At 33.4% G+C, this 13,932-nt stretch overlaps 1 protein-coding gene across 2 annotated transcripts; it reads right to left on the reverse strand.

Moving 5' to 3' along the window:
• Positions 1-5,404: 5,404 nt before the first annotated feature.
• LOC112525692 (trafficking protein particle complex subunit 1) lies at positions 5,405-13,277 on the reverse strand. 2 transcript variants are annotated; one of them, XM_025135916.1, is made up of 5 exons: positions 12,836-13,277; positions 12,197-12,311; positions 11,472-11,590; positions 5,736-5,793; positions 5,405-5,648 (listed from the first exon to the last, which is right to left on the reverse strand). In XM_025135916.1, the coding sequence occupies exons 1-4, from the start codon at positions 13,057-13,059 to the stop codon at positions 5,742-5,744; spliced, it is 510 nt and encodes a 169-aa protein (XP_024991684.1). In that variant the 5' UTR covers positions 13,060-13,277; the 3' UTR covers positions 5,405-5,648; positions 5,736-5,741. The 2 variants fall into 2 exon arrangements, with proteins under 2 accessions (XP_024991684.1, XP_024991683.1); XM_025135915.1 differs by having other exon boundaries at positions 5,731-5,793.
• Between the last annotated feature and the right edge of the window lie 655 nt (positions 13,278-13,932).

The following is a 13,932-nucleotide window of genomic DNA, read 5'->3' on the forward strand; positions in this document are numbered from 1 at the left end:
ATATATATATATATATATATATATATATATATTAGTTGAGTTCCACGGTATAAACAACTCTAACCTTGTCCTCAAGGTAGAAGGAAATAAGATAATGTTCTCCCCAAATAAGCTGCAATTAATTTAAATATGGAGAGTTTTATTTTCTGTCCTACTTTCTCCTTTCGAAGAAAGTTTTGGAGCGTCTAAAGGACCGTGAGATTATTGGTCTTTATCATATTCATGCGCTGAGGTAATATTACTTGGTAAGCATTTACTCGAGTGAGTCTTTGGTAAACAGCCCCTAAATCTCCATTTTTTTTTCCATTTTGAAACATTTCGAAGTTGTTCCTTGTTAATACCATGCATCATGATGTAGGTCTCATCATTTTCACCGCGGCTTGACATGGATGATAATCAATCAAATTAAGGCTACATGCAAATTTAAAAAAAATTATGAACTAAACACCTCTCGTCCGACAACCCCTTTCATCGTTTTCTCAGTCGTGGCAGTCCGCTTTCTCTCCTTCCTTTCACTCACACTTGGTGCTTGTTCATTGCATCTCCATGGTAGATCCTCGAATCGACCATTAGCATCAGACTTGACTTGTTGAAAGTTTTGTCAACACCAACAATGCAACCTTTGGTTATTATAAAAAATGAATCAAAGACTTAAAAGCCGTTTATCAAATGCTTACCTGAGTAAGTTCTTGCCAAGTCACATTACTTTACCGGATGAATATGACAAGGACCAAAAATTTTACCCGGTAAGAACGAAGGCAAGGACCAAGAGTCTTACCCGGCAAGTGATGACAACGACACTTACTACGGTTAGTGCTTATCGGATGAATTATTACACAAGAGAAACAATAAATCGAATCATAAACCTTAGAATACACCCACATACATACTACTCAATGTGAAAACAAAAATTGAAAACCAAAGCCCTAAATCAAAATTATTCTATAAATATATGTTAAAATAACTGAAATGTTAATCCTTTTTTTACGATTCTCCTTGCAATTTCCAAGGGGGTTTAGGGACTGAAACCAGATTCTTCATAGACCACAGGGACTAAATTTGTAATTTACGTAAATTGGGGAAGGAGGCCGGCTGACACCTTGTAAGAGACACAGTCACGTTAAGACCCGTGACATGCATGTAACAGCGTGTCATTGCCATCTGACCCCACAAATCAAACCCTATTCTTTTGTTCTTTTGGCTCCACCAAATTAACCAACTCTTTTATTTATATATATATATATATATAGGGGTTGGTTCAAATACTAACCAGGATTTTTGTGTTAACTTTGTTAACCAAGCCCAACCAATCATATTCCATCTTTTCTTTAGGTTCACATATAACTCATATATTAATGACAAGGGTAATTAAGTAATTTGTCATTTATGTAACTCTCAAATCATTAATTGGGAGTTACAAATATAAAAATTTCAATAATTGATGATTATTTAATATTGATATTTTTTATACGTGTTCATATTTTGTAATTTTGATTTATTCTATCCATAATGATATTGATTTTGTAATTGTTAAAGAATTTCCGAGTAATATGGATAAATCTATTGGAAAACAGATAGACAACAATGAGAATGAAAAATGTTAAAATCGTCTACGACTACAATCAGAATTCGAATTCATATGTAATTGTTAAAGAATTGTTCACAAGTGTTCATATTGTGTTCATATGTACAAGAGCTGCATATCTCAACATTGGCTTGCTCCTGAATGTGTTCATAATGAATGAACTATTGTTCACAAACTGTTCATATTGTGTTCATATGTACACTAGCTGCATATCTCAACATTGGCTTGCTCCTGAATGTGTTCATAATGAAGGAACTATTGTTCACAAAATGTTCATATTGTGTTCATATGTACACTAGCTGCATATCTCAACATTGGCTTGCTCCTGAATGTGTTCATAATGAAGGAACTATTGTTCACAAACTGTTCATATTGTGTTCATAACTATTTTATTTATTTATTTACTTTCGTGTAACAACTATTCTTATTATATTTATATTGTGTTCATAAATGCTATACAGTCCAAATTCATATATATGTCAATTTTTGTTCGTATTTGACACAATGGTTTTTATATATATATATATATATATATATATGTGTGTGTGTATGTTCATATGGTTCTTACATTAATAAAAATAATGAGATTTTTTTGATTTTGTAACTCTCAATTAATGATATGGGAGTTACATAAAAAGAAAATTACCTAAATACCATTTTCCCTTTTGTTCACATATGTTCTTTGAAATTATAAATTTAAAAATTTAATTTTTTTATCATGATTAATCACATCCCTTTATTGTAAGAATCAATGGCCAAGATTGGTTAACAAAGTTAACACAAAAATCTTGGTTACTATTTGAACCAAGCTATATATATATATATATATATATATATATAACCAATGATAAACGATTAGATGTTGAAAATTAAGAGGTACAACTTCTTTTGCACCTTGTATAAGTTTTGAAGCTAAATATTTCCACTAATATTAAAATTAAATTATTTTTAATTTTTAGGTTACACTTTATACTTTTATATTTAGTTATTAATTTACTTTATATCACTTTTTTTATTTTACACTTTTATCATATTATCATACATAATCGTATATTATGTAAAATCTATTAAAAAATATAATTCATTTTTTACAAATTATACCATTATAATCGTCTCATCAATGCTTTCAAAATGAGCCCAATATTAAATATTTTTCGATTTAATCATATTATTAAATAACATAAATACATAGTGAATTGTTTCTAAAACTTTCATTTTATACCTTATAGTTATCGTATTTAATCTGTTTTATATTTCTTCTTTTTTCATTTATATTTTACACTTATAACTTACAAATTTACTGTAAACCCATAACCTTAAATCTCCACATCCCAATATAATATTAAAGATCAAATATTTTTTTTTATTTTTAAATTACAATTTTTACTCATATAATTAGTTATATAATTTGTTTGTATCACTTACTTTTCTATTTTTTATTTTTTATTTTTATCATATTAAAATAAATAATCCAGTATGAACTAAAATTATTATGAAATACATTTCATTTTTTTAGATTATATAATTATAATCGTCTCATCAACATCTTTAAAGTGAATCAATATTGAATATTTTAAATTTTATTATATTATTAAATATCATAAATATGTAATGAGTTATTTTTAAAACTTATTTTTAGTTTACACCCTTATCTATATATATTATCCATATTATATTATAAAACATGTTAAACGGTTATTATTGAATTTTTAAGAGTTATAAATTTTGATCCATTAATTATGTACAATTTTTGAACTTTTACAACCTCCACATTCAACATGACAATTAAAAATAAAATTATTTTTTATTATTAAATTACACTTTATAATTAGTTATTTAATTTACTTTATGTTGGTCATCTCTCTCATTGATTTGATGATAATCCCTTTTATCTATCGAAGTATATTGTTTCTGCCATTCAGTTTCAGCAATCTTCATTGAGTCTGTTCAGTGATTACTGAACACATATTGTAAATTGTTCACGTTATACTTCAAGAAGATAAAACTCACACCACATATCCTTCAGCAATGTCAAAGACAGAAGCTGAAGATTAGAGACCAACAAGTCCGTGATATGAATCGGTATTCAGTAATAACAAGCTCGTCTACATATGTGTGAAGTCCGCGCAAGATTCAGTGAACACTGATGAGACCTTTCAGCGTCATCCCATGTTCAATGATCAAATGAAACTTGTCGAGCAAGATTGTTTTTTGTCTTGTCCTCTCACACACAAAGGACAAACCCATACATTTCTAAAGTATAGTATAGTACGGAGTCACTCCGTTGATTCTAACATGCTTACCTACTTTATGAAAGAGGACTGTTCACATATGGCCAAAAGCCTGCCAAATCTGAACAAAGGATAAGCTTTCCCCTAAAAGTTTGACATGTGTTTTGTACATTTTGAATTGCATTTAATGTAATAGGCATAAATAGCTGAATGGTTCCCCTCTCAGTTATCATCTTCCTCATTAAGAACTTACCCAAGAAGTTGTTTCTCTTATTACTTTCTGTCTAAGAGAAAGAACCACTTTAACAAGTGAAGAACACATGTATTCTTCTTTATTTCTTGTAACATATCTTTTCTCATTATTATTTGTAATCTTGTGTGTATCTTGGATTGTTTAGATAAGTTTTGTATCTTATCTCTTCCGCAAACAATCTGTAAAATTCGTATTGATCTTTATCAATATATAATTTTTAAAAGTGAAAGTTTACGTATTTGTTTTTATCCCCCCTTAATGACAAACTGTTACCTATAAACTCTTGTATATCTGGCTGGGGCCAACATTTTATCTCTTCTTTTCCTATTTTTCATTTTATACCTTCTCATATTAATATATGTAACTATATATTAACAAAAATATATTTAAAAAACATTCAATTTTTTATAAATTATATCATAATAATCGTCTCTTCAATAAGGATCTTGAATCTAATATTCTTAGAATCGTACAACAAACTACAATATATACTTAGTTTTGAGCAAGGAGCCATAATAAACTCTTGGGTTCGTTTGGTATACAAACAAGACTAGAAAGGAGTCAAGGACCGGACGGACAAGAGTGAGGTAGGCAGGTGAAAATTTTCCATCAAGAGGGAAGCTATTGCTCCTTTTTTCACCCTCACATACTATGTTTCAATTCTCGATTCTAGTATTGAGCAAAAAGTTATACCTATAGGTTCGGTATTACAGGTCAATCCTAGTTCACTAGTACCAATAGGCAACAGAGGGGAAGAAGCACTACACCTAGAAATCAACAACACGAAAACTTTGTTTAACAAGCTTGGGACTAAAAGAATGGTTGGACAACAAACATCCATCTCGTTTACATTTTGTTTACCCGTATAACCATCAAAGGTTGTTGAAGTAACTAATTCCTGGAAATAGGGAAGCGTTGAGAACAAAGAAATTGTTGCAGTTATTATTTCTCTCTAGTACCAATATTTTGATGTTAAGAAAAGATCTCTTGCAAAAGCCCTACACAGTTCCTAATGAGAAGGTTTTCATCTTCTTTATAATTTTCTCATTATGCACATAAGGGAGGAGCCGTATGAGAAGAAAATCTCATGTACGGTTCTGTAATGGAGATTCTTTGAATTGAATGACGACCGTGATAGATGTCAGTTCAATCCGAAGGAAATTATGCAGCCAATTTTGTCTCATGTTCCACCTATTTTGGCGGGATTGAAAAATGCATTTCTGTCCCCCTCGGATTGTGTCATGTCTAGTGCCAAAACAATTGTACTCTATCTTGTCCCATGTGCACGTATGTACAATACATGACCTATTCGCTTTTTATGCCAACCTTCAATGGATCATACGGAACTTTCTTGTGAAACCATTTGTCAAACGGAGTGAAGAAATAACACATTATATTCATGCATTATCTAGAAGAAAGTCATTCAAAAAAATTATAATGATATATTTTGCTTACATTCAAAAGGTCTATAATCAGTTGGGCACAGAATAGCATTGCAGAAGCAGCTTCGGAGATCTGCACGTCAACCCGTACATCAAATGCTTTAGAAGTGAAATCTAGGCCCAGTTCAAGCAGTTTTCTGCAAGAATATAGCAATCAGGCATCATGAGACTCCTTGAAAACACCTTTGTAGTTCAATAACACTAATGGTGAAGGAATACCTTACCGTACTCTATCCAAGGCCTCGCACGTATTGGTCAAGGGTCGTGTTGAATAACTCACTTCTACACAAGCAAATAGAGAGATGTGAACTTATAGTCCTAATGTTTACCATATAATTGTAAAATATGGATCATGACATTGAAGAACAATCGAAAAGATATATGCCAACCACTATCTCTTATTGGTGCAAATATTTATGCAGATGTTCAAATGTACAAAAATTAAGAACCAGCCCATAAGGCATCTCCAATGTTACCACTAAAATACTAAACTTGGTGTAGAAGTGCAAAAAATCATCTGTGATCAAGACGCTATATTTGGTGTAAGATGTAGTGTAATAAATAGTAACTTGCCAAATTACACCAAATTTGGTGCAACACTATTCATTACACTAAACTTAGAATATGTCGTGTTAACCCTTTTGATTAATGAACTTTTATTTTATATTGCATCATATTTTCATTAATTCACATTATTTGCTAAATATTTAAACTAACAAGTAAATATTAATTAAATAAAATATCATTACAAAAATATCATTGAGGCCTTTTAATGAGGCATAACATGCTAAGTGTGAACCACATGTTGAGCTAGTACCCAATGTACCTCTCCTAACACCTACAGAGACTTATGATCCACGATGTACCCCTCTCCCTGATATTCCAATTGCCTTCAGAAAAGGCACAAAAACTTGTACCAGACATCTCATCCACAAACCACAATGAGCCATGGGCTTACACGACAGTCATTGATAACCCATATTGTTTCCTAAGAGCATGATTGAGCCACTTAATCACCCATGATGATTTAAGGCAATGCCAAAGGAGATGGGTAATAGAAAAATCATACATGAGATGGGACTTGGAACTTCTTCCGGAAAGGGTTGTAAATGGGTACAATAAAACTTAATCCTGACGATTCATTGCATCGGTGGGAAGTCCATTTGGCTGCAAATGTCTATTCCCAGGCTTAAGTGAAGGACTGTGATGAGACCTCCAAAGGCCAGGATGTCACCTATACGTATTTGTATAGATTGGCTTCTTGGCTGCTCCATAAGTTAGATGTCAAGAATGTCTTCTTTAATGACACTCTTGAGGAGGAGGTATACATAGAGGAACCACATAAGTTTGTTATCGAGGAGGCCTCAAAGCTATAATAGCTGTAGTGTTCATATTATGGTCTTAAGCAGCCCCCTAGAACATGGTCTAAGCAATTGTCAAATGCTTTCTAGGAGTTCTGCACTACTCGCAGTTCTAGGATTATTCTGTGTTTTTTCGGTATCATCAAAGTCGACAGCGACAAAATCATGATACTGACATATATGGATGACATTATTATTACTGAAGATGATAGCACTATGATTTCAAAGTTGAAGCATTTTCTACCATTTCAGTTTCAGCCAGTTTCAGCCTTTCAGGTTATAGATATGGGATGTCTTTGTTACTTCCTACAGGTAGAAGTTTCCGGTCTCCACAGGGGTTCTTCCATCTCAAAGAAAATACATTCTTGATATGCTTAATGAGTGTAGTCTAGTGGGTTGCAAACCAATTGACAACTTGATTCTCAAAGATGCTCACCATAAGGAAGCTACTTCCAGATGATGAAAAACCTATGAATTATCCAGAGCGATATAAAAGACTAATAGAAAAAACTACTAAGACCGATACTCGACCGGATATATCATTTACTTATTAATGTCTTGAGCCAGTTATGTCCACTCCGTACACGTCATAAGGATGCAACATTTTACGTTTGAGGTATCTCGGGGCTACACCAAACTTAGAGATACTCAATCTAGATCAGGGTTACAGTCGAGTTGATGCATTCATTGAGATTTCTCTAATGCAGTACGGTTTTGTTGCTTATTTCCACAAGATTGATTATAGGGTAATATGTATTTGTTGAAGATGATTTAGCTTCTCAAAAAAGCAAGAAACAACGCACCATCTCTCGAACAAGTACCAAGTTAGAGTATAAGCTATGGTCGACGTGCCATGCAAGATGACATAGTAAGATGACTTCTAAAAAGGCTAGGAGTGATTACAAAAGACTTGATAAAACTTTATTGTGATAGCCAATCAACTATTAATAGAACCAAGAATCAAGTATTCCATGAGAAGACTAAGCACATTATGGTTGATCATCACCCGGCCATAGACTGTGTTTGTAGAAACATGAGCAAACCCTCCATCGATCTAGTAGTGCTCCTCAAGACCAAGTACCCACCTTGTAGACATTTTCACAAAACCATTACATATAGCACAAATAGACTATTTGTGACAAGTTGTGCTTGATTAATATCTTTGTTTTAACTTAAGGAGTGTTAGATATATTGTACCTATCATATAACATAATTATAGGTTCGTAATTAGGATAACATGTTGCCATTTATAGTAATTTGGTTTCATTTAGTTTCCTTATAATCTTGTTGTGTATATATGGAGGTGATTGTCTCACAAAACAATAAACAAATTTCTCATATTACATTTTCCAATTGTTATGCTTTCACAATGACCCTCCTAGTCTTAGTGACCCTTCATGTGTCCCCTACCTTCTAGAATTTCGTTGTTATCCATCATTAGCCACCTTTTTTCCTCTCCAAATTCTTACGTTGCTCTAACCGGTCTCTTCCCCCATCAGAAGTATCTTCATCGTTGGCCCACCACCTTCTCCCGATGCTCCTGCCATCGATGGCATCACTATGCTTTCGACGATTTTAGTAATAATTCCTCCATCAAAGCAACCTCTTGTCCATCTCAGTAAAACATTTCAACATTGTCATTTTCTTTGCAACATTGTCAATTTCTTCAACTCCTCTGACCTTCTTTCACTTCATTGGTCCTCAAACAGACTTTAGTATTGAACGAAAATAACCAGCTATAAAACACATTGGTTAGCCTACTTTCAAGAGGTTGGTTGTCTCCCCCAAAAACCCTAGAAACTAACAATAATCTCACTAAACAAATTTTTCTACCTACCATATTTGGTCCCTCCCCTACATAAGGAATAAATCATTACCTTATTATTAAACCCTATTTTTTGAAACGGATCAAGGCCTAAGCATAAGCCTAATATTGCTTTTCCGCCCCACGCCTCGAATATCCTTAAGAAACGGTATAATACCCCGGTTTCTGTTATAACCGTTTATTTCGTTTCCGTTCTTTATGTATATATAAGTATCCGTGCATTAATTGCTTGTACAATAGCTTGAGGTGTCTTGTACCTTGTCCTTGAAATGAAGAGTATAGTGGCAAATAAGGACCAAGGTTGTACAAGCTAACCATAGTTTAGGACCAAAAATGTAGTGACTTTGTCATATAGGGGTTGGTCTGTAAAAGGCCAAAGTTGGGGATTTATAAAATAAATTCTTTTTCCAATAAATATATATATATATATATATATGATTTATGATTTTAAATTTTTTATTCTCTCTCTCTTCTCTCAAAACCCTCTCTTTACTCTCTTTGAATCCCAACCCTAAAATTATAAGACATCCTTCATGCATTGATGAATCTTGAAGTTTTGAAGAATTGAAGCCACATTTGGGATTAGAATAATCATTATAAGGTTTGATCATGTTTTGTTTCAAGTATTTTCATATAATCCTGTGGTTTGGAGGAATTGGTCCTAAACCAATCTATTTTAATCTTGTAGGATTGTATAAATTGAAGCTAAGGAGGGAGAATCTCATCAAATTGTAGTGTTCTCCATCTTTGCTAGCAAGGTATGAAGTGGTGTTAGTAATTAGGGTTGCATTTTTAGGGATTTCTATGTTAAGGTTTAATAATATGAGGGTAAATAAGTTAGTTTGTTGTAGTTTGGGTATCAATTATTGAATTTTTCTTGCTGCTGGATCAGAGCAGAAAATTCAGTTTGTTTAAAAATTCGTATAAAATAGTCCGTAGCTCTGATTGAGCTGTATGATACATCAATGAATAGCTCTATGTGTCTACTACAACTTTGTAGTTTACATCAAGATCTAATTGTGGCTCAAGAGGGCTCGAAACAGTGTATTTCCAAAACTGGTCCTGTGAAAACGGGATTTGCACACTGTTTATGTATAATTCATATAAAATTGGTCATTGCGCCAAATGAGTTGAGTTCAAAGCAATTGGAACCATAAGAGAGAGATCTTCGACTTTCGTTTAGACCCAAAAATCTAATTTGGCCACTAGGTGTAAGAAACAGTTTTCCAAATCAAGTTGATACAAGCTTTCCAATGCAGGGGTATAAACAGCTTTGGTTGTTTGTACATCGTGCCTAAAGGCATGTACTTTATGCAACTCATTTTTAATCTGATCCCAAACTTTATTTAGCCTATTTAGGATTAGTATAGGCTCAATAGCAAGGCATAAGGTTCATTAGCATATATGTTTTGTTTGATAGTAATGTAATTCCGAATCCATTGTTTTTTTATATAGGATCCCAAAATTGACAAAGGTCGTCATGTGTCTCGAATTGTACGGTTACTTCATCCATCAGGTATGGATTTCTATAATTCTTTGACTCGTGGATGGTCTATTGAAATGGTTATCTAATTCGTGGTTCATGATACACCACAATACACATACGAGATAGGTGTCAATATGATATTGCTCATGATCAATCCCAGTTGTTATGAGGTTGTCTTGGATTCATTGTGGTTTGTTTGGTATCCTTTCTTGATCTAAGATTTCATGATTGGTTATTTATTTCATAACTTATCCGTGATCATGTCTTTCTGTTTGGTGTTTATAAATACTTGATTTCACACGATTATGGATTCCCTAATCTTGACTATTTGTTGAACACTGAATTGTTATGTGATTGCCACACTTCGTGGTGGCCCTTTTGTTTATACGTTTTTAGAACACACAGCCAATGGGGCACCATAGTCGGGATTGCTTCCATGGTGGCTATACTATCATGCCATCCTCACTCCGATTTAAGTGGACTTGGCCTGGTACCGGTCATTCAAAGGGCGTATGGATCGATCCTAGAGAGTTTACCCATATTTCAGGACGTGAACATGTCATGGAGTGGACTAGATAGTCGTGTGCCCGCACCTCTACCCCCACCTGTCCGAGACTCCAAGCGGATTTGGCCATCCATCGGACAACGCATCTTTATGATGCGGTTTAGAATAAGTTATCCTTGGTTTTGCTTTCGGGTGTATATTAGCTCCCTCTCGTTATGCACATTTGAATTACATACTAATTGAGTCTTGAATTTGATTATACGTTTTACTTCCGCTGTTTGTTTTAATTTAAGTTCAGTTTACTTAGTTTATCTTTAATCCGTTCACTAAGCATGTCGCTCAGCCGTGTCTTTCTTTTTCTATGCACAGCAGCTTAGTAGCAATTACGTTGGGGATGGGATTGAGAGCTGAGCATGTTTCTTTTGAAGTGACACCTTGGAGACATCATTTATAACTTGATCTTGTATATTTTGTATATCTTATGTTGTAAACTTTTGGTAACTCTCCAAGGTTGTGTATTGTATATATATATATATATATATATATATAAAGGATTTAGGATGTTACAAACGGAAATATATTTTAAACAATTAACTTGCATAACAAATGACCACATTCCATCTCATATTAACTTGGGGAGGTTCCAATTCAGAAACATAAATGAAAAGCTTAATTAGTTTTCAAACATGGTAAAATCGCATATTGAACAAGCCTGCTTCATATTTGGTCTGGTTGCACACTACAGATTGCACGCACACACACTAGAAGGTAAAAGTACATTACTTGATTGGAGTTCCAGGAGTGTACAATGGATTCTTCACAACATATTCAACATACAAATTGTAAATGTATTTCAGAGACTCTCTGAGATCGCTAGCCTTGGGATGTGTGACAAGGATGATCTGAAAGAATTACCAAAGGATAACAAGTAAAAATGCATTCAAAGCCAATATGATGAGTTTCAACGATCTGAAAATAGGGAATTCTAAATTTTGGCATAATCAAAATAGATATTGGGATTCAAAGAACAATTTTCCCATTTCTCCTTTATCTAAATACAGTTCTCTTGTAATCAAGCAAGTGCAAGCCCATCAATACTACAATAATCTTGAATGGTTTTAGTCCATCTGAAACTATTAACCAAATGTTGTTGTGCAGCTTGCAAGTTATTAAAATTGGTTCATATTCCCCCAAAAATAAGTTATCCACAACGAGTTCAGCATTTTATAGACCGAGTGGAACTTTGCAACTTGAGAAACGTGGTTCTCTTTGCTAATTTTTAGACAGGCAAAAAAGCTAATAGCACTTCCACATGCAACCAAATCAATACAAAGTGAAGTATCAATGACATGAGCAATTTCGAAGTGCTTGGTTGCACATATGGTTAGAATAAATATGTCTCAGATAACTAGGAGTAGTGAAATAATATGAAATTGTTGCCAAGAGATACATCGCAATGAAGCATCTATAACGATAAAAAAAGGAATCAATCAATAAAATCTTTAGACCTTTATCCCAGATGGACTCTCCATGAAACTCAATTTGTAAGTATTAGTCCGAAAGCTGTGAAACGAACAACCTTGTCCTGGTAGCTGAGGCACCCCAAGATTCCCTTTCTCAACACTGCCCAAAAAAAAATTATGGTAAAAAAGAACCTATGAATGCAGGTATAGATAGAATCTAAAGTCCAGACTCCGAAGTAGGTGAGTAAACACTTGTATAACTACAATAAGCAAGCTGAGAGAACCCACAAAATGACACACCACTTTCAGTATGAGCTCTAGACCTTCAGAGAGTACCAGGTTGATAATTTCAATTCGTTTTCTGTAGTAGACGTTTGACCATAACGTATTATACTGATTTATGTAAGGATTATGCACTTTAATCATGCGGTTCTCCCTTTGTTTGCTTACTGTAGAAATAAAAGGGTGCTTCTGATCGGAAGTAACCACTAGTTATTGGGCAAAAATCCGGGGGAAATCAAGTCCATAATCGCATAGAACACCGTAAAAGCCTAAAAGAACTTTCAAAACGTAATCCTAAATCTGGCATTCTAATTCGCAATCAAATTCTTAACTACGAAGTCACAGGATCCGTAGACACTTACTGGAATTATGGATTTAAAGAAAGAAATTGATAACACAAACCTCGATGGGTCCATTTTGGCGGTTAGGGATTTAAGAGAAAAAAGGAGACCGAACATGAGCTTATGATCTTGGTTGGAATCGAGTGTACGAAGAGGTCGATTCCACTCCCTGTAAAGCAAACAGACGCCATTCCTGTTGAATACGTACATCATATGCGCATTGTTGCCCGATGCCGTCGGCAACGGCGGGGATGGACTGATCTCAGAACTTCCAAAGAACTGCATTTCCAGATCCTAATATCTGTGACTCGAAATTTTCCTATGGAACATGAAAAAGCGCAGCCAACAATCGCCGACTTCACACTCCAATCACTCAAGGAGAACGATGGATCGTGGTGTTTATACAGGCAGAGAAATTCGGACCGGAGCGCTCGTTAATGGGTCACCGGGACTAGGGGGTGTAAATGATATGGTCGATCTCGAGACGAGCATGCGTGGCTGGACTCGACTCGAAAACTCGTAAGCAGATAAAAATTAAACTTGATTTGAATCCGATTGTAAATTTTTAAACTCAAACTCGTTTTTCAAGCTCGAGCTCCTACTTCAGTCAAGCTCGAACTCGGACTCTAATCAAACTCATCCGTCAAAATTTATGAAATTTTAAGTTTTTCTCTTATAAATTATAAAACTTAAAAATATTCTTTTAAAATTTAAAAAATTAATGGGATGCACCTCAAACTTAGTGACAAACTTCATTCACATCACTCTCTTTTTATAACAACTCTTCTTTTTTTATTATCTTTCTTTTATTGTGAGACAACTCCACCAATACTTCTATAATTTGGGGAGTGCTAATGGCACCCTCTTAGTAAGAGGTATTAATTTTCTTGGAAATTGAACCCATCATTTTTTCGTAAACATCAACTCAATAACTATATATTTATATTTTATTAATTTTGTTTTATTTTATATATTTATATTAAAAAAATATATATTACTTTATTATTTTTATGTTACTTTATTATTTTAAATTTTTGGTTTTATATATTACAGTTTATTATATTATTATTATATTAATTTATTATATATTATTTACAAATTATTATATATATATATATATATATATATATATTTAGATTCTTATATTATATTATATAT

Source organism: Cynara cardunculus, assembly GCF_001531365.2.
Source record: "Cynara cardunculus var. scolymus isolate 2C chromosome LG 13, CcrdV1, whole genome shotgun sequence".
Classification (NCBI taxonomy): Eukaryota; Viridiplantae; Streptophyta; class Magnoliopsida; order Asterales; family Asteraceae; genus Cynara; species Cynara cardunculus.

Bases quoted from the DNA above. Each gene is read 5' to 3' on its own strand.
- LOC112525692 (XM_025135916.1), bottom strand. From the start codon at position 13,059: ATGCAGTTCTTTGGAAGTTCTGAGATCAGTCCATCCCCGCCGTTGCCG. The intron at 12,312-12,835 runs GTTTGTGTTATC...TTTTTTGGGCAG, and splicing joins GCCAAAATGGACCCATCGAG to TGTTGAGAAAGGGAATCTTG. The intron at 11,591-12,196 runs GTCTAAAGATTT...TAATTCTTTCAG, and splicing joins AGAGTCCATCTGGGATAAAG to ATCATCCTTGTCACACATCC.